Source organism: Rhinopithecus roxellana, chromosome 9 (assembly GCF_007565055.1).
Source record: "Rhinopithecus roxellana isolate Shanxi Qingling chromosome 9, ASM756505v1, whole genome shotgun sequence".
NCBI lineage: Eukaryota > Metazoa > Chordata > Mammalia > Primates > Cercopithecidae > Rhinopithecus > Rhinopithecus roxellana.
In genome coordinates, this window is record NC_044557.1 from 38,354,441 (window position 1) to 38,381,404 (window position 26,964).

Here is a 26,964-nt window from a genome sequence, read left to right on the forward strand (position 1 = left end):
TAAATATTGAAAATGATAGTTGATTTTCAAATTTTGACTTGAAAAATAAGACAAAAATATACAAGTTTAAATTATTTTATATTTGACAAAATTTAAGTTATAATTTCAACTGCAAAATTCTTAGACTAAAAGAATGAATCAAGCACAGACTTTATTTTTTAGTATAATCTTTTTGACAAAATTGTACAATAGCACTATTGGATATCCTTCATGTTTTTCTCTTATGGGACAATTACAAAGAAGATATTCTTGCAAAAATTCTGAAGGGTTCCATCCATTTTCCTACAGTCCTCTCTTTAATCATCTGGTAGTCAAATCAGGCTTCCTTACAGCATCTATTATATCATCAACCTTGATAATTTTCTCTTCTTCAACTGTCTGTCAATAGCTTTGAGTTCTTTAATATCACACCCACGAACTTCATAGACACCTGCATATTTTGCAAGATGACCAATTTCAGTTTGCAAATGATTTTATTCTCTTTTATTAAAATTGTTAATAAATGGTCAGGGCAACATTTGAGTGGAAACTAATTTTAAAAGTGGTGTTTTCATTACTGAATTCTTTTTTCTGAAGACCTTGGCTTACATAACCAATGTAGTAACACAGATGCTAAGCAAGTGATTAAATGAAAATGACCTATTATACTGATATAAAGATGTTCAAGATACATTTATTTACAGAACAGTGTGTAGTATGATTCCATTTGCTTAAAAAGGACTTTCATATGTGTATATATAATACATACATATATAATACATATGAAGATATCGATCTTTATATGTGAACAGATTTTCAGAAAAAGCATTCAGGAAACTATAAACATTGCTTAAATCTCAGGAACTGCTAAGAGGTTTCCTTTAATTGTATTTTATATCCTTCTAAATTATTTAATTTTGGCCAGGTGCAGTGGCTCATGCCTATAATCTCAGCACTTTTGGGAGGCCAAGGAGGACAGATCACCTGAGGTCAGGAGATCGAGACCAGCCTGACCAACATGTAGTCCCAGCACTTTTGGGAGGCCAAGGAGGATGGATCACCTGAGGTCAGGAGTTCAAGACCAACCTGGCCAACATGGTGAAACCCCGTTTCTACTAAAATATAAAAATTAGCTGGGTGTGGTGGCGGGCACCTGTAATCCCAGCTACTCGGGAAGCTGAGGCAGGAGAATTGCTTGAAACCAGGAGGCAGAGGTTGCAATGAGCTGAGATCGCACCACTGCACTTCAGCCTGGGTGACAGAGACTCCATCTCAAAAAAAAAAAAAAAAATTTAAATTTGCTACAAAGAAGTAATAATACACATTTACAATGATGCTGACAACAATATTTACAATAATGTATTTACAGTAATGGTATGCTGATGATATAATTAGGTTTTAAATTAAATACATAGTAATGATAGATAATCTATGATCCCAGCTTTCAGGAGTTTAAACTAAGCCCTAACTTGTAAGAGCCATTAAATTTAGAAATCTCAAATTCTAATTAGTTAAATCATTAAAATTATATTCTTATGCAACGCTCAATACAAGGCTCAATTACCCTAGCAGTTTTTTTCAAATCTAATTACTTCAGACAGAAAACCTTTGTTTACCTCTTTACACTTTAGAGACAGGATCTGGTCTCTGATTACCAAGTTGTGAAATAAAATCTGAGATTTAAGCAATAGGCAAAAGATAAGCAAAACTAACTCCCAATCATGACACAAAAATATCTGTGCTCAATGAAGCAACTTTAACTGTTCTAAAACCTCTCAAGAAAAAAGAGAGATGTGTTCATTTTATACTAAAATTCCAATAAGTGTTAAAATCAAAATATAGTCAGATGATTCTCAAAGTGTGCTACAGGGAAACCCAATACCTTTTCAAAGGGTCTTAGAATTATACATTGTTAAAAGATCCATTGACAGAATAATGGATTTTACTGTAACAGTATAAAATATTCATTGATACGGTTTCAGATCCTACGTTATAACTAACTTTTACAAAACTATCACTTCTTGAGTTTTACTGTCATATTACAGAATATTCACCATTATATGAAAAGGCTTCTAAAATATACCTCCAACTACATCTTAGTGGGGCCTGATTTTCTTCACTTACTTCAGCCAAAGCAACACACTGCAACAAACTCAATGCAAAGTCAAAAGTGAAATCCAGCTGTTTTCTATTAAGGTAGACCTTAATGAGATTTGAGAAGGTAAAGCAATGCCACTTTCCTACTTCACTTTGGAAAATACGTATTTTCATTTAAAACATGTTATTTATGTTAACATGTAATTGGTATTTCTTGTAAATGAATAATATTTAGCTCTTTTCTCAGTTTTAATTTCTAATACAACAAATATCAGTACATAAAATCCACATAAACAAAAGCTCTTGAGAGTTCTGAGAATAATAAAAGTGGAAAGGAATCCTGAAACAAAAAGTTTCGAGAATCATTATCACAGTCTATTCTATGAATCAAAAGGCAAAGAGGTGAAAGCAATTTGCTTACAACTAGGATGAACGTGCAGAAGGTGAATGTTAGATACTAAATTTGCTTTTTAGATAGAATTCAATGCTTTTTAAAGAGATGAGAAAAAATATATTTATAGTCTTCTATATTAACCTACATATTGACATTTTCAGTGCTCTTCATTTCTTCCTGTGGATTTGAGTTTCCATCTGGTGTCATTTCCTATCAACCTAAAGAACTTAATCTTTTAGTATTTCTTATAAGGTAGGTCTGATAGCTACAAATTCTGTCTTTGTGTAGGAATGTATTTATTTCACCTTCATTTTTGAAGGTTAGTTTTGCTAAATATAGACTTCTTCACAGACAGTTTTCTTCTTCCAGCACTTTGAATATGTCACCCCACTGCCTTGGGCCTCCACCAATACTGATGAGAAAGCAGCCCTTAGTCATTGCTGATGCTTCCCTCTGTGTAGTGAGTTGATTTTCTCTTGCTGCTTTCAAGATATTCTCTTTGTCTTTCAGGAGTTAGACTACGTCTAGGCATGGGTCTCTTTGTATTAATAATCCTAGTCACATTCACTGACCTTCTGGATGTGTAATTTAATGTTTTTCATCAAATATGTAAAGTTGTCCAAAAGGTCATTTTTCTGACCCTTTCTCCTTTTGAGACTGTCATTACACATATGTTTTACACTTAATGTTTTTTACAGATTTCTGAGGCTCTGTTCAATTTTCTTCCGTCCTTTTCCTGTTTTCAAGATTGAATAATTTCTACTGGTCTGTTGTCCAAGTTCATGGATTCATTTTCTTGTCATCTCAAATCTGCTATGAACCCCTCTAGTGAATTTTTAATTTCAGATATTGTATTCTTCAACTCTAGAATTTCCATTTGATTTTTAAAACTTTTAACTTTGCAATAAATTATTTACAGAAAAGTTGCAAAGATAGTTCAGAGTGTTCCTATATATGCTTCCCTAATGTAAACATTTTCTCCTAATGCTAATTAATATCTTACATAACTGTTATACTTACATACCATATACATATATAGACATACATCTACAAATAAACATGTCTCTATATAACACATTTACATTAACACACAAAATAATGGAGGTGTCTTACATAACCATGGTACATTTGTCAGAAACAACAAATTTCCACTGATACAACAAAACAAACTAAAATATAGACTTTATTTAAATGTCACCAGTTTTTCTATTGTTATTTTCTTGTCCAGAATTCAATACACAATGCCACATTGCATTTAGTCATCATGTCTCTTTGATCTCCTCTGACCTGTAATAATTTCTCAATTTTTCCTTGTTTTCCATGACCTTGACAGGTTTGATGAGTAGTGATCAGGTGCTCTTATGGAATAACCCTGAGTTTGGCTTTATCTGTTGTTTTCTCATGATTAGACTCAGGTTATAGGTTTTAGGGGAGAATACTACAGAGGTGAAGTCCCTCTCATCATATCTCATCATAACAAGAAGTGGTTTTTTTGTTATTAAAAAAATAATTTCTATATTCTTGTTGAGAATCTCAAGTTGTTGACATTGTTATACTTTAAATATAATTTCCTTTTGTTCTTTTCACGTATTTATAGTAGTTTAAGTCTTTACTAAATCCAGTATTTGGGGACAGAGACAATTTCTACTGACTTTTTTTTCCTTGTGTACGCATCACCCTGTTTTTTACATGTCTTGTAATGTTTTTTGTTGTTAAACCTAGGGATTTTAGATAATGTAGCAACTCAGAATTCTGTTTTCCCCATTAAAAGTACTGTTGCCAGTTTGTTTCTTTTTTGTTTAGCATCATGATCAAGACAAATACGTGAAATCTGTCTCCTCTGTGGTACACAATCATTGATATCTCTGCTCAGTTTTTTTCTTAAATATACTTTCATTTTTTATTTTTTAAGCCTGCCTCCCTAGTTGTCCCTTTGCACAATTTAGTAGTCACTGCAACACTGAACAGAGATTGGGTTCAAATACCTCAAGATAGCAAGGCTTCCATCTCTGTTGATGGGCATATGTGTGGAAAGGGAAGTGCATTCAAAGTTCAGTCTGTTTTCAAGTTTGCTCTGAGTTGAACTTCCCATAGGGAGAAATTTCAAGTCTCCTATGTGCAAGCAGGTACCTTTGGAACCAGTCAAAAGTATGTAAATACCTTAGGCTAGGTCTCTGTTGTGCATATGCACAGCCTCATCCAGGAATATTCTTGCCCCAAACACTACTGAATCTTCAGGCTATTTGAGCTGAGCCCCTGGTCTTCCCTTGTACTTCTGGAAATTCATATTCACAACATTACCTACCATTCCAAAGAACTAAGCCCCCTTCAACCTGAGGTCCTTATGTCCTGCTTCTCACTGGCAGTACCTCCATGTTAACCAAGCTGGGGCAGAATTGGGGGAATGTGAGTAGCCTCAAGCTAGAATGGCCACTGATTCCCACTGTTCCCGCTCCAAATTCAAGAGCGTAACATTTTTCAAAGTTTTATACAATTGGCCTTTAGTCGATCTCCAGAGCACTGAAATGGCTGCTTTAGAAAAGTAAAGTAATGTTGGGTGTAGTGGCTCGTGTCTGTTATGCCAGCAACTTTGGGAGGCCAAGGTAAGGATTGGAGGCCAGGAGTTCAAGACCATCCTGTGCAACATAGTGAGACACTGTCTCTACAAAAAAATATATTTTAAGTTAGCTGGGTGTGGTGGCACATGCCTGTGATCCCAGCTGCTCTGAGGCTGAGGAGGGAGGATCACTTAAGTACGGAAGTTCAGGGCTGCAGTGAGCCCTGACCACACCATTGCACTCCAGCCTGGGTGACAAGAGTGAGACCTTGTCTCAAAAAAAAAAAAAAAAAAACTTTTTTTAAGAAATAAAAATTCTATTAAAATGTTCATATTGTTTGGATCAATCATTCCACTTCTATAAAAACCATCCTTAAAGAAATAACACCAAAATATAGAGAAAACTGTAATTAGCATGTCGTTACAAAGTTATTGCTAACAGCAAGAAACTTAAAGCATGTAAGTATTTAGCAGAGTTAGATATTAATAAAACCATGGTACACACATCTGATACATTACATAATCCTTAAAAGTTAAAATTACAAAAATTATTCCATTGTAAACTTCTTAATTCTTCCCATTGACAAAAGTTAGTAAGATTAATTTTATTCAAGTTGTGGCACTATACTAGTTGTCTCCCAAAACATCTATTCTCATATTCTTCCTGAGCATATAATCAGCCACACAAGCTCCATTTCCCAGCCTCCCTAATAGGTAGGCATAGCCATGTCACTACGTTCTCACCAATGATGCAATGTGAGTGAAAGAAACAGCACAACTTCCTGCTCACCTCCTCAATGGCAAACTGTACTGAATTTCCTCTTTCTCCTCCCCACAGGCTGAAGTGTGAAACTGCACAACCACAACAAGTGGACCCCTGTATTACTTCATGGAGCAGAATAGAATATCTCCAACCTATTACATGACAGCAAAATAAAACGTTATCTTATTACGAAGACTAAGTAACCATAAAAATCCACATTTTAAAAAGTATTACACGGCCAGGTGTGATGGCTCACACCTGTAATCCCAACACGTTGGGAGGCCGAAGCAGGTGGATCACTTGAGGCCAGGGGTTCAAGACCAGCCTAGCCAACATGGTGAAACGCTGTCTCTACTAAAAATACAAAAATTAGGGACATGGTGGCACATGCTGGTAGTTCCAGCTACTCAGGAGGCTGGGGTGGGAGGACTGCTTGAGCCCAGGAGGTGGAGGTTGCTGTGAGCCGAGATCATGCCACTTCACTCCAGCCTGGGCGACAGAGCGAGACTCCGTCTCAAAATAAAATAAATAAATAAATAAATAAATGAAATAAAAAATAATAAAATTTTTAAAACCTTTTTTATTTGTATATGTTTTAGAGAAAATAATGTCTCAATGCAAGGAAATATGAGAAAGAGACCTAAAAAGCTTTATGAAGCTTCCCTTAACCTAAAAATCAAAAGAAGGATGAGCACTGTTCCCACTGTGAAAAGCATAGCTTCTCATAAAATAGCAATTTAAAGTTAAAATTCCCTCCTCCCCAAACCAAGAAACTAAAACAACCCAACCCAAAGAAAGCAAAATAAATGTAAAACCTTTGCCGTCCTCTCATATTTGAAACTATATAATCCCTCTAAAAATAGAGCCAATTTATATAGTATCTTGATGTTCCCCAAAACAATTAAGTTTTTAAGGGGAAGAAATGTGTATAACCCTGTAATATATTGCTACTGCAAATCTGTCTAATTATAGAAGTGGTACCCCTGACTCCCTAGCAATATTATGTACCGTAAATGTCCATTTTTAGAGCTGTGCTGTCCAGTGAGAATCACTAGCCATCCGTAGCTATAGAATACTTCAAATGGTGATAGTCAGAATCAACATGTGCTCCCAGTAGACAATACACACTGACTTTCGAAGACTTATCTAAAAACTGTAAAATATATACCTTTGTAATTTTGATTACGTTAAATTGATAAAGTTTTGCACACAGTGAGTTAAATAAAATCAATTTCATCTGTTTCATTTTAGTTTTTAAAATATGGCTACAACAAAATTAAAAATTACATATGTGGTTCACAGTATATTTCTACTGGACACCAATGGTGTCATACCTGAATGAGCTGATACAGTTTCTAATAGGCAGAATTTCACAACCATTGCCTTTTGGCTTAGCACTCTCTAGTTGCATACTTTTATGTTGAAAACAAAGAGGGTATGTTGACCTGGGGTTATGTCCCACAGATTACTAAAGATAAGGGCTGCCTACAGTCATCCCACTACTCAACAGGGACCAATCTATTAGAATAAACAAGGCCCCAGGAGAAATCCAGAGACCTCTGTAAAGTCTTCAAGGGCTGGAAACCTGCCCCTCATTCTGACCTTGCCGTCCATCAGCTTATATGAGAGACTGTGAATGCTATGCCACTTCAAGAAGCTCTCCAGAAATCCTTTGTCATCCTAAGAAAAAACAGTAGCCACCTTGAGATGGCATATGGCACTTTAGAACAGAAATGACTGAATGCCATGGCAGAGAAAGGGGTGGCATTGTGGGAAGGAGAAAAAAGAAGGAAGTGTGGGTAGAGCAGACGGCTGGACTCTCCATGGGACTAGGTCACTGACAGGACTTGGTAACGGTTTGATTCACTTTCTACGTTTGCTGAATACCTACTTTGCATGAAGCACTGGGCTTACGAAAGTGAAATAAACAGTGTCCACTCTTAAGAATTACATATTCTAACCAAACATACTGAAATCAGAACAGATCAGTGGACAAGGTCAACTGTGCTAAGAGTTAATCCTAGGCTGTAACCTTAAGGACTGAAACCAGAGTTGGTTAATAAAGTCAAATAAATCAGTAGAGAAAAAGCTGAGGGCAACTGGACTCAGGAAGCAAAGAAAGTTAGGGATACATGGTATCCTAGGGGTATGATGAGTGCACTTCAAGAACCCTTTGAAGTGTTACAAACATTTCTACACAGGCTCCCCCAATCCCATGTTTGGAGGAGGTAGAAATAATGCATAGTAATTAACAGATTATCTGAGGCAGTAGTCTCCAAAATTTTAATGTATTTATTATCTTATCTATCTCATTATCTATCTATCTATCTATATATACATACACAAACACTCTATGGAAAAATAAATAAAACTAGGATCAAAAAAATTAAAGTTAAAAATAAATACAAGTAAAATCCTCAAGTTTCATTTTTCTATTTCCAGTGGTTCTTCTTGCACAGCCCACTTGAATCCTGCTCTAAGGTGTCCTAACATTAAAATAAAGACATTTAAAAATACCACTGATGGGGAGAGGAGGGTGGAAAACCTCTACAAAGTTTGAAAAACCACACCTCAAATAGAAATGAGCTGAGGCCAACCACAAAAATCCTTAAAGTCACTTCCAGAAAGTTTTTCTCCAAAAATGAATTTGGAGAATTTTCATTGTGAGACAAAGAAAACATTAAACTGAACAATGATGTTTCTACAGATTTCAGGTAATCTGTGTTCTGTTTTTACCTTCAAATTGTCCTCTTGTATGTTAATATTATTTTAAAAATCCCTTTAAATGTTTCCAAGATATATAAATTCTCCTTAAAAACTTAAAAGTTTTAGAAAAGTAATCTGTCTAAAATGGGTCTTATTTTCTATTTTTCTTACTATAACATCACAAAATTAAGAATACTTGATTTAGGGGGAGATTGTGTGGCAACTTCTTTAACCCTGAGAATGCTTCTATAGTACATTCAGTTACATGCATAAAAAATTTTCCTCCCATTCCACATTCTTAGGTCTAGAAAAATATTTATCTTGTCACCTTTCTTTATCATATATTAAAAACATGAAGAGATAACAAGTCATTAATTACTGACAATCAACTATGCAATATATTAAGATCTTTATCAAACTAATATATTAAAGACAGAAAGTTTACAAGTGGGAGATTTATAAAATACTAAAAACTTTTATTAACAATGAACTTACCCTTATTATTACATCATTACAGCAACTAAAGACTTACCAGTTAACATTTGGCAGTACAGGTAGGACATTAAAAATAAGGCCAAAAAAATGGAATGTTTCCCACAAATATGATAGAATGTTCATTTTCAATAGAAAATAATTCAAAAATTGATATAAAATATACTAAGTTGACAACAGAAAAACAAGAGCCAATAGAAACAACTCACAGAAGATACAGGCATACCTTGCTTTATTGGGCTTTTCAGATATTGCATTTTTTTTTTTAACAAAATGAAAGTCTATGGCAACTCTGCATCTAGCAAGTCTACGGCACCATTTTCCCAACTGCATCTGCTCACTTCTTATCTCTATGTCACATTTTGATAACTGTCACAATATTTCAAATGTTTTATTTTATTTGTTATGGTGATCTGTGATAGTGATCTTTAATGACACTATTGTAATTGTCTGGGGTGCCATGAAACTTGTCCATGTAACACTCAAATTTAATGAGGAATTGCTTCTTACTGATGAGCAAAGAAAGTAGTTTCCTGAGTTGAAATTTACTCCTGGTGAAGATGCTGTGAACACTGCTGAAATGACAACAAAGAATTCAGGATGTTACATAAACTTGGTTGATAAAGCAGGGTTTGAGAGGACTGACTCCAATTTTAGAAGAAGTTCTGCCTATGGATAAAATGCTATTAAACACTATCACATGCTACAGAAAAATCTTTTATGAAAGGGAAGGTCCATCAATGCAGCAAATGTCATTGTTGTCTTATTTTAAGAAATTGCCACAGCCACCCAACCTTCAGTAACTCCCACCCTGACCAGTCAGCAGCCATCAACTGAGGCAAGACCCTCGACCAGCAGAAAGATTACAGCTTAATGAAGGCTCAGATGACTGTCAGCCTTTTTTAGCAATAAAGTATTTTTAATAAAGTGTGTACATTGTCTTTATTAGACATAATGCTACTGTACACTTAATAGACTACAGTGCAGCGCAAATATAACTTTTATATGCATGGGGAAACCAAAAGACTCACGTGACTTGCTTTATTGTGTTATTAGCTTTATTGTGATAGTCTGAACCCACAATATCTGAGGTATGCCTATAGACAGAGCAGGTAATTCATAACAAACATATATTACAAGTTTAATATTTAACAAATTCCAGAAATGGAAACTAAATATATTGGAAATATAAATTGGCATCATCTTTCTGGACACAAATTTGACAATATGCTTTAATCTAGTAATTACATTAGGAAATGATTTCAAAATTCAAGATTTATGCATAAAAATCATCACAATATTTCTGCACAAAAAATACTTGATTAAAATATTCTACAATGTTAAGAGTGGTTATCTCTCAGTGGAAGAACTATGGATGGTCTTTACTTTCTTCTTTATATTTTTGCATATATTCCATGTATTTTATAACAAGCATACATTAACTTTGGTCCAAAAAAAAATTCAAGTTACTTTTTAAAGGTTCTTTTAACAAATATCACCCAGTTCTTCTTATAGAAACAAATAATGAATGTTTGCTATTTCTATTCCAATGGACTGGGCTCCTATTCTAATTCTGGATTTATACCTCCCACTTACCAAGAACATCAGCCTCCACAACAGCACAGCAGAGGAGCTTTAGTTAGAGACAGATCTAAGTTTAAATCCTAGAAATACCACTTATAGCTGTGTTACTGTGGGCACCTTACTTTTCTAAACTTCAATGTATTCTTAAATAAGACTTGCATATATTATATTTATATATTTAGAGATTAAGATAGTTCCAATATTACAAAGGGCAATTCAGAAAGGGTATAAAGATGAAGGTGGAATCTTGGAGGAGGTAGGTGGGAAGAATACAATTTGGGATTCATCCAGAGGAAAGTTATGGTGACATATGTTCTGACATGGTAAGCATGAGACTAAATGAGTAAGTTTTTCTTCATTCTTTTGTAAAGAACACTTACTATGTGATATACACTAGGGACAGAACAGTGAATAGGGTAAATAGGATTCCTGTCTGCTGACCATATATTCAATGGCGGTGAAGGTGGGGGGTGAGGTGGAGGTGAATGCCAGGTAGAGACATACAAATTAAATTAGTGAGGTGTGTCATAAAGAAAGTGTAACAGGTAATGGGATAGATGGGGGATGGGAGCTATTTTGAAGCGGATGGCCAAGGAAGGCTCCTCTGCAAAGACTGAGCTGACGCAAATGACATGAAGCTATGGGAAGAGCTTCAGTCTGAGAAAACAGCCAGGGCAAAGACAAAGATGAGAACAAAGCTGACATGTTCACAAACAGCAGGGAGACCACTGTGAAAGGAGAAGAGATTGAAGAGTTAGCAGGGACCAGATCATGTGGGGCCATATCATGAAAAGGAGTTGCAATTGTGTTTTACTGTGATGAGAACACGCTGATGTTTTCAATAGACTGACACAATCTTACTGTATCTTAAAAATTACTTCAACCAAACAGTGGAGGCAGAATTCTAGTGACAAGAGGCTACTGCAGCCGGCTAAATATGCTTTGAACTAGGTAGGACTGATGGCACTGCAGTGGCAGAATAAAACAGAATTCCCATGGAGGGTGATTTCAACTCTATCTTTGAAACCAAACACAAAGATCTCACTTCATAAAAACTTTCCAGGTTCTCCTAGCTTCAGGTGCCATCACTTAACTTCATACACCATTCTAGTGAGAACATGCATCAAAATGTATTGTAATTGTCTATTTACAAAGCTACTTTTTCTACTGGGTCAAATTCCAAGAATGAAGGCAGGAACAATGTCTTATTTATCTCTGTAATGCCTAGCAGAGTACGTGGCATATAATAAGTGCTCAGTAAATTTGACTGAAAAAATGAACAAATAAATTTGAAATAATCAAAACCATCTGTAATAGTTTCCTAGGGCTGTAACACAGTACCATAAATCAGGTGGTTTAAAACAACAGAAATATATTCTCCCATAGTTCTGAAGGCTGAAGGTCCAAAATCAAGGAGTCAGCAGGACCATTCTCCCTTTGAAGGCTTTAAAGGAGAATCGCCCTTGTCCCTTTCTAGTTTCTGATGTCTCCCAGCAATCCTTGGTGTTCTCGGTTGGTGGCTGCATCACTCCAATCTCTGCCTCCATCTTCACATGATTTTCTTCCTTGAGTGTGTCTGAGTTTCTGGGACTCCAGAGATACCACTCATTGAATTCAGGGCCTGTCCTAATCCCATATATTCTCATCTTAACTACATTTGCAAAGACTCACTCGTACTCCAAATAAGGTCACACTCTGAGATTCCTGGTGAACAAGAATTGTTGATAAATACTATTCAACCCCACTATACCATTAAACACAATGCATTGCCTTATAAAGTGGTAATCTTCCTGTTCCAAAAGTGTTCCGTAAGGCTGAATAGTCAAAATCAGGAACATGCAACAGAATAGATTTCTGTAATGACTTTGTGTGTCCTTTAACCTCTCTAGTTTCAGCTTACTGATCTGTATGTTATGGGAACTTTACAGTATCTTCTAATAGTAATATTCTATGATCTTAAGTCATAATTTTTCTTGATAACTTTTTAGATTTTACAAATATATTAGGCATATAGAGAGACCCTCAAATATTTTAGTTAATTTAAATGATAGCAGAAAGTTTACTTTCTCAGCTTTGAAGTAGGCAGAATGTTTTCTGTAAACTATCCACCGTAACACTTACTTTAATTTTCTTCATTTTTCATTAAGAATGCAGTGTATTCCTCCAAACATTATAACCCTATATAGTCATGTGCCAAATAACCACATTTTGTTCAACAATGAATAGCATGTATAACAGTGGACCCATAAATTTATAATACTGTATCTTTTCTATGTTTAAATGCACAAATACTTACCATTGTGTTACAACTTCCTACATATCTAGTACAGTAACATGCGGTACAGGTTTGTAGCCTAGAAGCAATAGGCTATACCACACAGCCTAGGTGTGTGGTAGGCTATGCTATCTAGATTTGTGTAAATATGATGTTCACACAACGATGAAATTGCCTAATGATGCATTTCTCAGTATGTATCCTCATCGTTAAGTGACACATGACTCTTATTTTCATTTTAACAGACTATACCCTCTGAACACCTTCTACGTGCCAGGCACATAGGGATATGGCAGTGAAAACCCACTTCCAACTCACATACTTGTAACTTATTAAACTACTAACTAACTAGACCTCAGTCTCTTTATAATTTAAAAATTCCACTTATATGATATTCTGACTAACAGACATGTTACTTTTTTAATGGGAAGATTTCAAAAAATAGCTTTGTTGATTTCTGAAATGGGTATATTTTCATTGTTTTAAAAAAAAAATCACATAAGTACAAAAATGGTAAAAATTATCAGAAATCTCACTACCCAAAGATAGCCACCGTTAACATTATACTGAATAACCTTCCAGATTTGGATGTTTTCACACATTGATATATAATATCTTCCATGATTTTATCCAAAAATACAGATGTAGAAAGCTGCATTAAATGGCATGTCTGTTAGATTGACAGGTATGCCATTTTGCAACTAGTTTTTTCCCCCAAAATTGTTATGTCTATCTTTCTATGACAAATATGGCTATTTGGCATTATTTTATTGGATACAGAGTTTTCTGTTGAATTAAAATACCCATAATTTGTCCCATCCCCTGCCCCCAGAGAAGCACTGAAATGAATTAAAATATCTATCATTACCAATGTTGCAAACTGTTACCAAAAATCTGTATACATATATCTTAGCAAAGTTTTGCAATTGCCCCTTTGGACAAATTCCAGATCTGCAGAAAGGGCAGTATTCTAATTTAAAATTTTCATTTGCATAGCATAGACCTTCTGTCCTCTCAAAAGGTTGACTCCAATGATACTCCAACTCCACATATAAAATTACTCATTTTCTTATATCCTTCCCAACAGTGGATTTTGTCAGTCTTCACCAATATGAAGGTACTCTTCTGCCAAAACAAAACAAAGCCAAACCATCTTTTACTTGCATTTCCTTTATTATTAGATAAGCTATACATGTTTTTCTACATTTATATTTCTTCTCGGAACTGCTTGAGTCTTTTGCTAATTCTCTACTGAGTAGTCTTATACTCTTGGGGATTTGACTGTATTATCCTTGTTAAAAATAAATAATCTTTTCATTTTACTTTTTAGAAAAACTTCATTGTTTTTCTTAAAATATATATTCACTATGAAGAATTTACACAAAAAATAAAATTTTAAAAAATTTAAATTACGAAAAACTTCCACTACTCACCATTTCATACATAACAGTGCTAGAGAGTGAGCTTGCTGTATGTTATGAATATTAACTTTGGTTCCCCAAGGTGAAAAAGGCTTCATTCATAAGTTAATTTTTAAAGGTGAGTGAGATATGTCTTTCTTTATAAAAGGTTAAGTTGCACATAAATCACATTTCAACAAATCAAATGCTATCTTCCCAAATGACCTATTATACTTTTGATAATGGCTTTGCTTTACCTGTGATTATATGTTAATTAAAAGTAACTAGATATTTTTAGAACTCAGTGTGTTTGTACTCTTAACTTTTTCACATGATTACTGGGCCACAAACAGACAGTTTCAGTGTATTAAAGAAGATATGCCACCCAAATAACATCCATTAAAGAAAGACGGCAACTAAAAGAACTCCTACAGCTCAATCCTTTTATAAGGAAGCAGGGAATACAGTGAGAAAAGCAACAGATTAAAAGTTGGAAGAACTAAATTGAAAGCCCTAACTTCTCCACTCTCTTACTGTGTAACCTGGGACATATCACTTCATCTTCTGAGCCTCAGTCGCTAAATTTCTGAAATGTTGAGAATGGAATTATTTATAAAGTCCCTTTCAAGCACTGACATTCTGATTCCATAGAGTGATGAAGTATGGAAACCCAGAACTAGTAGCAATCAAAAACCTAGAAAAAAAATAACAGACGTATAAGGTATTATTTCTGAATACCTATGGAGAGCAGTAAAATACAGCAACAAGTAACAAAGGGAATACAGTAAACCAGCAGTCTACAAATTGGGTCATGCATACCCCTGGAAGTGTATGAGCATGGAGAATTTCAAGAGAAGTGATGATTATGTTCTCAATTTCCATCTGTACAATTTTCTAGAACCATTCTGCTGACACAGCATGTCTGTTTTCCTTTACTTCTCCTTCCTCTTTCCCTTTACCTCTTTCCCCTCTGCCACTTCATAAAAGAAAACTGTAACTCTCACACTTTCTGAAACTTGCTGTGGAGTACTGTCTTTGGGCTAAAAACATCCAGGTGGCCAAAAGGACATTTCAATATATTCATGTTGAGAAAGTTAATTACTCTAAAAACACCGACACCTTCTTCTTTTTTTTTTTTAACATTTATTTTAAGTTCAGGGTTCTTTTTCAAATCAAGGTGTCACCACTTCCATGAAAATGAAAGGAGAATCAAATCCAGTTGCTACCTGACATAAGTATTAAAAATAATTTGATTATGGATTATTTTGTTTTATGCATACAACCTAGAAGAATGGGTGATACTACTAATATAAAGCAATATAAAGCACTTTTTAATAACCATCTAAATTCTAAATTCATCTAAATTTAATAACCATCTAAATTCATAAGTGAGGTTTCTCAATACTTTCAAATATTAAAGTAAAAAAGGAACAGATTCAAGCAGAACCCCATCTTTTCTAGTAATATTTATAAATGGATAAAACTGAAATAAACCAGCCCCATCTATCCCACTGAAAACGCATTTCTGACAAAATTTTACTTTAATACTTACTAAAATTTGTAATTAACATATGTTGTTTTGATTGTCTACTGGCTATGACTGAAGTGATAACTCAGACCAAAATAAATTTGACACAGAGCATTATGGACATATACAATTTTCCTATTTTTGTATTATAACTGTCCATAGAACTCAGAACTGAGGGACCATTAAAATAAAGCACTTTTTATTCCCATCTATTAAATTCATGAATGAATTTCCTTTTGTTGCAGAAAAATATCACATGATGGATAAAAATGCTTTGTAGCATAAAAGAATATATTAGGATAATATGTAAAGAAAGTAAAACAAAAATAAGAGAAAATATAACATGATTGATAAAAATGCTTTCCAGCATAAAAGTATACATTAGGATAATAGGCAGAGAAAGTAAAACAAAAATAGAGTTCAAAGAGAAAAAAAGACTATAAAAAATTCTGTCAAAATTAAGTCTGTTCATATATTTTTTCATGAATTGTTAAAAATCCCCTCATACACATTTAAAATTGTGATTTGAACACCACCACCAGAAATTACATCATTTACAGATATTAAAACTCAGATGAAAAACTCAAGATGTGGGAGAAGGTACATAGTTTTTTGTTTTTCCAGTTCTTTGAAGGGATATATGAGCAAAATGTTTCAAAATCCTTGTACTAAAGGTCAGAATATATCATTAGTGCTCATCTTCCTACTGGACATCTTCACCTGGATGTTCAGACACTTGAACTCTACATATTCAAAGTAAACTTATGAACTCCCCTCTACAAATACACACATTTGTTTTTGAAAGAAGAAAGAAAAACAAACCTGCCTCTTCTTCCTATTTGCATTTTTGTTACTAGCTTTATCATCTACCTGGTCTTTCCAAACTAAAAAAGTTGGAATACTTTTTACCTCCCAAAGCAAATCAGTTCCTAGGACCTAACTCCTAACTTTCTCTCTCTTCCTTCCACCAGTGCCATTGTTAAAGAACTCTTCATCAATTGTCATCAAATAGCTCTTCTTCAAAACAGTAACTACATTTAATTTTACCTCCCAGGATCTCCCATGGAAAGTAAAATTACTTTACAATAATCAGAGCTATGCAAGTGTACCTGTCATGTCATGCATATATATGACTTACCAAAAAAAAAAAACACACAGAATCATGAAGGCGGAAGAAATCAGTCAATCCCTTGAGACTATCCTTATCTAAATATCTTTCAAGCTGCTGTCTCAACAGTCACTGGTTGAAAATTTATAATCTCATGAGCTGCCTACCCTGTATGAACAGCTTTGCCAAAGATCTGGGTTCAAATACAACTCACTTGACTTATTAGTCCTAAATTAATTTGGTTAAAGAAGAGATTTACATTAACACAAGAATATCAATAAAGTTACATACAATTATAAAGAAGTTAAAAATTACTTATAATTTCACCATCCAGAGATAGCTTCAGTTAGCATTCTGGGATACATCTAGCTTTTTTTTTATTTTTTGGCAAGCATGCATGGTATATAGATATATACGTATTTTGTGATTTATTTTTTTAAACATAATTAAGATAATCTGTAGATACTCTGGGTTTTTTCTTCACTTAATTATGTTGCTAGCATTTCTTCCATGCAATTAAAGATTCTTCAAATTCTTCAAATCATTTTAGTGGGTACACAATATAGAAATAACACTAGAATCCATCAAGCCATTTGTAAACTACATTTTTATATATCATTTAAATTCTTTAAGGCATTTAAGTGCCGACATAATACAGAAATAATGAAAAATACTATACTACATAATACTATAATCTATTTAATCATTTGTAAATTATGTTTCCAGTTTTTCACAGTGATAATGAGATGAATAAACTTGAAGATTAACCTTTATCTACATTTTTAGTCATGTCCTCAGAATAGATTCCCAAAAGCAAATTATCAAGCAAAAATACTAATTTAAGTATTAATTTTTAAAATCTTACTAATACTGTGTATGTGTAACCTTCAAACTATAAACTCACTTTGGCTGCAGTGTAGTGTAGCGTGATCACAACTCACTGCAGCCATGACCTCCCGGGCTCAAGAGATCCTCCTACCTCAGCCTCCAGCTTAGCTGGGACTACAAGCACGTGTCACCATGCCTGGCTAATTTTTTAATTTTTTTTGTAGAGACAGGATCTCTCTGTGTTGCCTAGGCTGGTCTCAAACTCCTGAATTCAAGCAACCCTCCCACCTAAGCCTCACAAGTGTTGAGATTATAGGCATGAACCACCATGCCCAGCCAGTATCACATTTTTTAGTATGCATTTCTTTGATTACCAGTATGGCTGAACACAAGATATCCTTATTTCCCTACTGTTCCTAGCTATTGGTACTTATTTTACCCTCTGAAGTAACGTACTTTTCCCATGTGGCAAAAGGAAGTAGAAGAGAGTACACACAGGCTTTAGAGTCAGCATGAACTAGAGTTTAACCCATTTCCACTACTTAATTGTGTTACCTTGGACAAATGACAGCTTTAAACTTTTATCTTCTCCAAATTAGAGACCATTAAGACAAAGTAGGAACAGTGCACAGCAATCAAGAACATACAACCAATCAAAATCTATAACATATTAACCCTCTTCTTCCTTTTTTTCACATGGCAGTCCTTTAAACCCTGGAAGACAGCAATACTCTGTCACCTCTCGCCAGCTCTCCATCTCCATCCATATCCCTGCTGGCTAAAATCTGAGACTTTTTTCCTTCAGAGAAATGGTTTCAAATCACCTTACCAACCTGCTCATTATCTTCAGAGAACAATTTAGCTGAGTTGTATCCTCCTAGAACATGGCATTTAGAACAAAATAATCCAGATATGATTTGAAAAGATCAGAATTAAAGTTATTACTTCAAATAACTAGTCAAATTTGTGTTCCTTATCTACATCCATAAGACAACAAAATTTTTAATTTGTAAACTCAAAATTCTAACTGTAGTCCACTCATCTTCCCTGATCAGGCAGGCCAGATTAAAAGTGAAGGTCTTGGAGCACAACAGGCCTTTCTGGAAGTTCATATAATACCTTGAGCAACTTAATGTCTGGAAACTCAGTTTATTCTTTGGTAAAAATGGGAGTAACCCTACTTATCTCATAGAGTTTTTGTAAAGATCAAAAACACCAACTGGGCCAGGCACGGTGGCTTACGCTTGTAATCCCAGCACTTTGGGAGTCCAAGGTGGGCGGATCACTTGAGTCCTGGAGTTCCAGACCAGCCTGGGCAACATGGCAAAACCCCATCTCTACAAAAACTAGAAAAACTAGCCAGGCGTGGTGGGGCATGTCTGTAGTCCCAGTTACTCAGGAGGGTCATTTAAGGCAGGGATGCAGAGGTTGCAATGAGCCGAGATACTGCCATTGCACTCTAGCCTGGGAGACAGAACAAGACCCTGTCTCAAAACAAAAACAAAACAACAAAAAAAAACACTACACCAATCAAAAGTATCTGCCATATAGGAGTTACCCCAAAAACAGAAACAAATACAGTTGACAATTCAACATGAGTTTGAACTGCGAAGGTCCACTTACAAGCAGATTTTTTTCAATAAATATACTAAGAAATTTTGTGAATATTTATGAAAATTTAAAAAAACTTGCAAAGCATCACCCGAGACAGACCAATCCCTCCTCTTCCTCCTCAGCCTACTCAACATGAAGATGATGAGGTTCATGAAGACCTTTACAATGATCCCCCTCCAGTTAACGAATAGCAAACTCTTACTTCTGATATTCTTAATTATATTTTCTTTTCTCTAGCTTACTTTATCGTAAGACAGAATACATATGCAAAACTTGTGTTAATCACCTGTGTATGTTATCAGTAAGGCTTCTCACCAAGAGTAGGCTATTAGTAGTTACGTTTTTAAGGAGTCAAAAGTTATATGCGAATTTTTGACTGCACAGGGAGTTGGATCCTGCATTGTTCAAGGGTCCGCTGTAATTATAATTGCTACTAAAGCAAAACTACTGCATCTTTATTAAGCACCATTTGCCAAGTACTTTATATGGTCCTGAACTACAGTTTGTTCTACTCAAAATTCCAACAAGTAAAGCGGACTTTGCTTAAATTTAGTTATCTCAGTTAAAAACTAATTTTCTCCCCCAAATTCTACCTTGACTTACCTTGGTCTTTTCCATCTCCCTCTAGCCATCACTTTCTGAAAATGAACAGCCATCCCAACCAGCAGGTGGAGGCATGGAGCAGCAATCCAAAATTGCTACTCAAAGAAAATTATAAGCAGGAGATGCTTCTGATGTCAATCATACAATCAGTGGCACAGGACCCTTATAAAAGGAACTTACCAGCAGCCAAAATAAAGCCCTGTAAGTTTAGAAGGCTCATCTACAAATCTAGTTTTTGTTCCTCTCCTCATATGCTGATCCCATGAACACTTACACCTGAATGCAAATATGCAAAAGTATTATTTGTGAATAACCTTTTGAAAAGCATGTTTGGCAACAATATAAAAAACAACAAAGTCTATGTCACTTTTAGGCAAGAATAAGCCACTTAAATGTGGAAGAGAATAAAGTCTAAATTTTCTCTCAATTCAAATTAAACATAAAAGATAAGCAACTTCATAGCCAGAATCTAAAAGTTTTGAATTATTTTTAAATTAGAAGATTCAAAATGAATTGGAGCTTTTTGTAGTGAACACAGGGAATTTAAGAATGTCTACATCTGAAAAGATCTTTAGTCAAGAGACTTCTAACAAAATCAGAAATAGATTTTATATAAACACATAAACAAATGTGATCGATAAAATCAAACAAAGAAAATTAAGAAAACAAAGAAAATTAAATTCCTTAAGAGGGCCTGCATGCAGTAAGACTTCTTCATCATCTAAATTTACTAGGTCTTTAATCCAGTTAAATGACTGTTTACGATCTTAGACAAAAATGAGAAGGAAGCTAAGTTTTGTCCACTCCCCCTCTCTTCAGCTCTTCTCTTCCCAAACTTGCCCCTATATTCATCCTCAGAAAACAACACAATTCTCTAAAACTGCTCTGGTCAACAGTGAAGGAAGAGGAGGGAAGAGAAGAAGAAAAGAGTTGAAAATTGCCTCAAAGAGAATGAATGGCAACCCTCCCTCTTCCTAACTTCTGTGAAGCGCTTAATATTTTACCTCTTGCAGCCTTTTGTGTTTAAGAAGGAATTCCTGGGTAGACAGCATGTACAGCTGATGGAACTCTAGGCATAGCAACAAAGCAGTAAAATCTCAGCATATAAACAACATCTCCTAGACTGAATGTGTTCCTGACAACCTATAAACTAGAAATTTGAACACCCTGTTAGAACTACACTCCCACTCCAAATACACTATGGATTTATATTAATATTATGTTTGAGCATGTATCTGAAATATAAACACATATTAGCTCAGAAGTGAAAGCTAAAGTATGGTAATATTAAATTTAGTATGAAGAATTAAAGTATGAAGCATTTCTGAAAACAGAAATGAAGCCAAGGTCCCAACAAACCAGGTGTTTTGAGAATATACAGGTAGGAAGGTCTCATAAATATAACCACTTCCCTTGGGGTATCCCACTCACTGGCCACACTATTCACTGTATCAGCTTCTGTATCTAAGTTTGCAAAGAGGCAACTATTATACTAACGGTAATTTGGAATAATGCACATTTATATATTGATGTTGGGTAGACAAGAGCCCTTATAAATGAGCATGGGACATGCAAATAAAACTTCACAAAAGAGCAAATACAAACAGCACAAGCAATACTTCAGAAAGCACACTTGCTTACTGCAATTTACAACAAACTCAGTGTACCACAGTGCATCTACTATAGTAGCAAAATGTTTATAAAATGTCTAATAATATATGATTGGAAATGAAACACATAGGATCACTTATTTTGGTAATATCGAAGGATCGATCCTTTTGAGAATGTCAAAAGATGTTCTTACCTTTTGACCCACCCTAGTGATTTTAAAGACTTTATCAAGCATGCATGAAGGTGTTTATTAAACAAAGTTTTGCATACATCAACAAAAACCTAAAAACAAAAATGTTCAACATTCAGAGAATGTGTTGCTTATAGATTAACACGACTTCACTCTAGTTTATAAGTAAGACAAGACCTCTGCTCGGCCAACTAAATAGCTGCTAGCCATATGTAGCTATTTAAATAAAACTGAAGTAAAAATTCATTTCCTCAGTCATATTAGCCACATTTCAAGTGCCCACTAGCCACATAAGGCTAGTGACTATCATTGGATAGTGCAAAAACATTTCCATCATCACAGAAAGTTCTACTGGACAGCTCTGATCATATCTACGTGGGCCATCCTCCTTCCTCCTCCCGCTACGTTCACTCATTTGTCTAGAAACAACTGCTTAACCTTCAGTCCTCGGCCTAAGCAAGCCTCAATGATTACGTAAGGCCAACCCTGATTTAAACCAGAAATTTAGGCATACATTCCTTATCGTCTCATAACACTTTGATAACTCCAGTATAATAATTATACCACATATAATCATACCATTTTCTCTATCACAATTCTGTAAGTTTCCTGAAGGAGGAACCAACTTTTATCGAAGGTGCTTTGAACTATTCTGGCACTCACAGGACCTGGATAATTTGTCATATACTAAGAACACTGCTAAAGAGAGAATGGAAATAATGACTGTAGTTGAAAAATGGTTGTGTATAAGGAAGAGTACGCATACAAAGGAAAACTTGGTTAGGCTGGCAGTGTTAAAAACGATTAAGACAACAACAACAAAAAACTACTACAGGCTCAGTATCACTATCCAAAATGCTTGGGACCAGGAGTGTTTTGGATTTCAGACTTTTTTGGTATTTGTGTATACATCATGAGCTATCTCGGAGATAGGACCCAAGTCTAAACACAAAGATCATTTAGATTTTATATACACCTTATACACATAGCCTGAAGGTAATTTTACACACTCTTTTAAATAATTCTGTGCATGAAACAAGGTTTGTATACACTGACCCACCAGAAAGCAAAGGCATCTCATCACCCATGTAGACGATCTCATCACCCATGTGGTCGATCCATACTTGTTTGGCATCACCATCATTTCTGACTCTGAATTTATATGCTAGTGATAAGCAATCACTTCTCACACTTACTCACACAAAAAGAACTTAATGGTAAACAATATGACATACCATTAATACAGTGAGAAAATACTGTGTTTAGGGTAACTAGGCAGCACAGTAGCAGCCCCAGAATACCTGCATCAGCTGCTCAACAGCAAAAAATAACAGCAGAATCTCTGTCTCTGTGTCAGCACTCAGAAAGTTTCCATTTGAGGGCATTTTGGATTTTCAGACTAGGGATGCTCAGCCTGTAATTCCTTACATATTCTCAACACGTAACACAAGGAGCCTCACTCACAAGAAGGTATTCTATGAGTACATATTTGTGAAGTATTTCTTTAAAAAAAAAAAAAGACAAATGCTAACTTAGAAATAATATAAATTAATGATAGATTTCTAAAAATTAAAACTCAAATTTCTAACCCATATAAGATTTGCTTCCAGTGCACAGAAAATCTGACTGAATAATTCCAACTGCAGTGCTTTGGCATACCCATCAATATACTCACTCAACTTTCACATCTACCAAGAACCTACCTATGCAAAGTACCATAGATATGATGGTGAACAAGACACAATTTCTGCCTCCACAATATTTTTTTCCAAATACGAATGTTATTCTCAAAGACGAATCTTTAAACTCAGCTCTCAACAACAGATATCCAAAAACGACAAAGAACAAGCTTCACCTACTTTATCATTCACTAATTCAAAAAACTCATATTAACCATTTGAAATAGTATACGTCCTACTTTAAAACAAAAAATTAATGCCTCATTTACTTGGCACCCTTGGAAGATCTGGTGTTCCACATAAATGAATTTTCCAGGTAACTCAAGCTTGTCCATTTTAGCACCAATACTTAAACTCTTTGGCATGGAAATCTTTCAAAAAACAAAAACAAAACAAAACAAAAACAGTACAAATCTTTCAACTTTAAAAAACAGGCTCTATTAACATTATTCTGACTAAAACTTATTGTGTTGTATAACACTCAAGCCCCTGAACTAAATGTTCCAGGGTGCTTGTAAAAGTTGCTGGCTTCGAAGAGTTTTGCTTCGAAGAGTTTTTCTTCTGACCCCTGGCTTTTGGTGTGTCTGCTGTCAACCTTTGCTGCTGTCAGTGTGAACTGACTCTGGCAGCCTCCCACCCCACTTCAAATTTGCTGCTACTTGGAAAACAAGTTGTGTCAGAACTTTGCCTAAAACACACTGGCTTTGAGACGATCTCCAAATCAATTCTGGTCACTCAGTCTTTTCTGTGTATTACTGGAACTGTTATGGTCTGCAGTTACAAGTTCCAAACCAAGTTTTGGATAAAAGAATTTGTGCTGTACCTTCATGCTCCCATATTGTCTTCATACTTAAAACTGATGCTCAGAGATAATTTCATTACCTATTCATTCATTCAACAAATATTTATTAAGTACCTACTATGAGCTGGGCTCCAATACTATGGTGACAATAAGGAAATGAAAAGGAAGGTCGCCAGTTTTAGGCATATTTTAAAGTACAAAAACTGTAATTATTTTACTTAAAGTCTTTTTTTGGGGGAAAAAAAAGGGAGGTGTTTTTTTTCCCTAAGCCTCTTAGCAATTACAAACCTGTTAAACTTTTTATAACTTCTGTACATTCAGGTTTAGGAACTAAAAATTTAAGGGTAAAGAAAGCATTTGATTAAACCAAATGCTTATTTTACAAGCTCTGAGCAGGATTCCAAGATTTTCTGTCTCCTTTCTTTTTCCTATTACAAATTCCCATCTAGGCCTAAAGAAACCAATATCAACATATGCTTTATTAGTAAATGATACACAAAGTCTTGATAATGATAAGTATGTCCATCTCAGCATCCACTAAGTTTACATTTACCACAATGTTAATAGAAAAAAAAAGTGTTAATTGAGGAAAATTTCTGTCTAAAGTTTAAGTTCCTGTATACTTCACTTTGGGGTTCAGAAATTTTTTAAAAAGTTGTAAGGGTTAGTAAAATATGGTGTAACTCTACAATATTTGCTTCATCTGCCACAATCATATTTTTAAAATTCCATTACCCATTTAAACCTAAGGCTAGAAAAATGAACCAAGAAGTGGAGCTTAAAATTGGTCTCTGTGGATTAATTAAGACATCAGGAAAAACCCCTGGCATCAGCTTCATTTTAATCCCTTGGAATCTTCCTTCTCATTCATTTTCTCCTCAGAGAGCACAAGAACTTTATTCATAATTTATAATTGTATAAATAATCAGTGATTGCCTTTATTATTCAGATATAACTGGAAATGAGTTGCTAGTCATGTGCCTGCTGATCTGAGGAAGTAAAATAATATTTAGAAGTGAAAAACGTTACTTTCATTAAAAATCTTTAACTACTACTATTAAAAACCTTCTTCAGCAGTGCATTAATATTTCCTCAACATTAATTCTGGAATCTGAACATGCTTTAAGTGGTACTAAAAAGGCAGATCACAGGTCTAACCTTCAAAATAAATAACCATGTAATATTATTCTAAATGACACATTATAGTAATTTTCACAAGTCTGCTCTGACTTCATTAGCATACTACTTTGTGCTGTGAAGTAAGTTTTAGTTTAGATAAAAAGGATTCACAGAGAAACCCAAATATAGGCTCTTGCTCCTTCTACAACCACTTTAGGCAAAGAAGTAAATGACAAATATTTACTAGACACTTATTACACTACCAAGTGCTGTCCACACTACCTGCAAACACACACACACACACCTTGCTCATATACAACTGGAGAGAGAACATACACTCCCACAAAAGATAATATTAACCAACAGGAAAAATCTGATTTTAAAAGTGATCATTAGCCATAACTTCTGCCAGCAGAAAGTGAAGGCATTCAGTTCAGATGTAAACAAAATTCTTTTTACCCCTCTGTTTTAAGTCTGGCAATCAAAATTAGCCAAATCTAAGGAAGTGGACCAACGGCATCACCACAGGAAAAAAACAGAAATGTTCAGGAGCAACTGGTATTGGACCACTCAAAGTCTTCCCATGAGTGCACATCAGTAGTTTCTCTCCTAAAATCTCCTTATCAAATTAAAAACAAAACTGATTCCTGGCTATGAACTTTGCAGACTTGTTCCTCTGATACCCAGTACAGCCTAACCACAGAAACGAAGGAGTCAGGGAGACGACAGCCACGGGGCATCTAGGCCTATTGTTCAGAGAGAACCGCAGGACCAGGCGAGCGCCGCGGGGTGCGCGGGAGCTGGGGGAGGAGAGGCGCGAACCCCATACAGGTGTGTGTATGGGAGGGGGGACAGGTATGTTGCAAGGCGGGGGAGCACAGGTGTACTCAAAGGCCACAACTAAGAAATAAAGACTCAACTTCCAGACCGAAAAAGAGGAGGGCGGTCATTCCTGAGGCTTAAACTGCTGAGCACGGAGGGTGACAAGCCTGGGGAGGGTCTGATGAGAGGACCCTGGAGCCCACTAGTGTGGGGTTTTGGGGAGGCTGGAAAACTGAGGGGAGACAGCCAGGAGGATTCAAAGAAAAGGCTCTCCAATCGAAAGGCCAGCCTAGAAATCCCCAGACAATGGACAATGCGCGGGCTGGGGGATGTCGCGGAGGTGAAGCTGGGTGGTCAGAGGGAAACAAAAGAGAGAAGCCCCTAAGTGTAGGACCGGCGGCGGCGATTACCTGAGAGAGCTGCCGGGGATTGGGGCAGCCGAAGAGCGCGGAGCTGGAGCTGAAGCTGATGGCTCCTCGGCGGCTGAGGACGTGCTGGGGGACCGGCCTGTCCAGGGGCAGTACCGGCAGCTGGTAACATACTTCCATTGAATACACCCGCCCTGCCTCCGCGCGGCGCCCGCCCTGCCGCGGCCGCCGGCCCCTGCACTGGGAGGGGGCCGCGGCTCGGGGGCTCCGGGCCGAGACGGGGGCAGGGCAGGGCGGGGGCCGACCCCGGGCCGGGAAGCCGCGCTCACGCCTCCCCAACCCCAGCCCTCCGCTCGGGCCGCCGGCGGGAAGGCTCTGCTGCGGCCGCGGCGCCAATTACCAGGACCGGCGCGCGCCTAGCTCCAGGCGAGGGGCGACGGGGTGC

At 35.9% G+C, this 26,964-nt stretch overlaps 1 protein-coding gene across 1 annotated transcript in view; it reads right to left on the reverse strand.

The window, feature by feature from the left end:
• Window positions 1-26,742, reverse strand: part of PDE7A (phosphodiesterase 7A) — a 124,636-nt gene extending 97,894 nt beyond the window's left edge. Inside the window, exon 1 of the mRNA XM_010371570.2 lies at window positions 26,562-26,742. Within this exon, the coding sequence (XP_010369872.2) occupies window positions 26,562-26,699 (138 nt within the window). The 5' untranslated portion in view covers window positions 26,700-26,742. The remainder of the gene's footprint in view (window positions 1-26,561) is intronic.
• Between the last annotated feature and the right edge of the window lie 222 nt (window positions 26,743-26,964).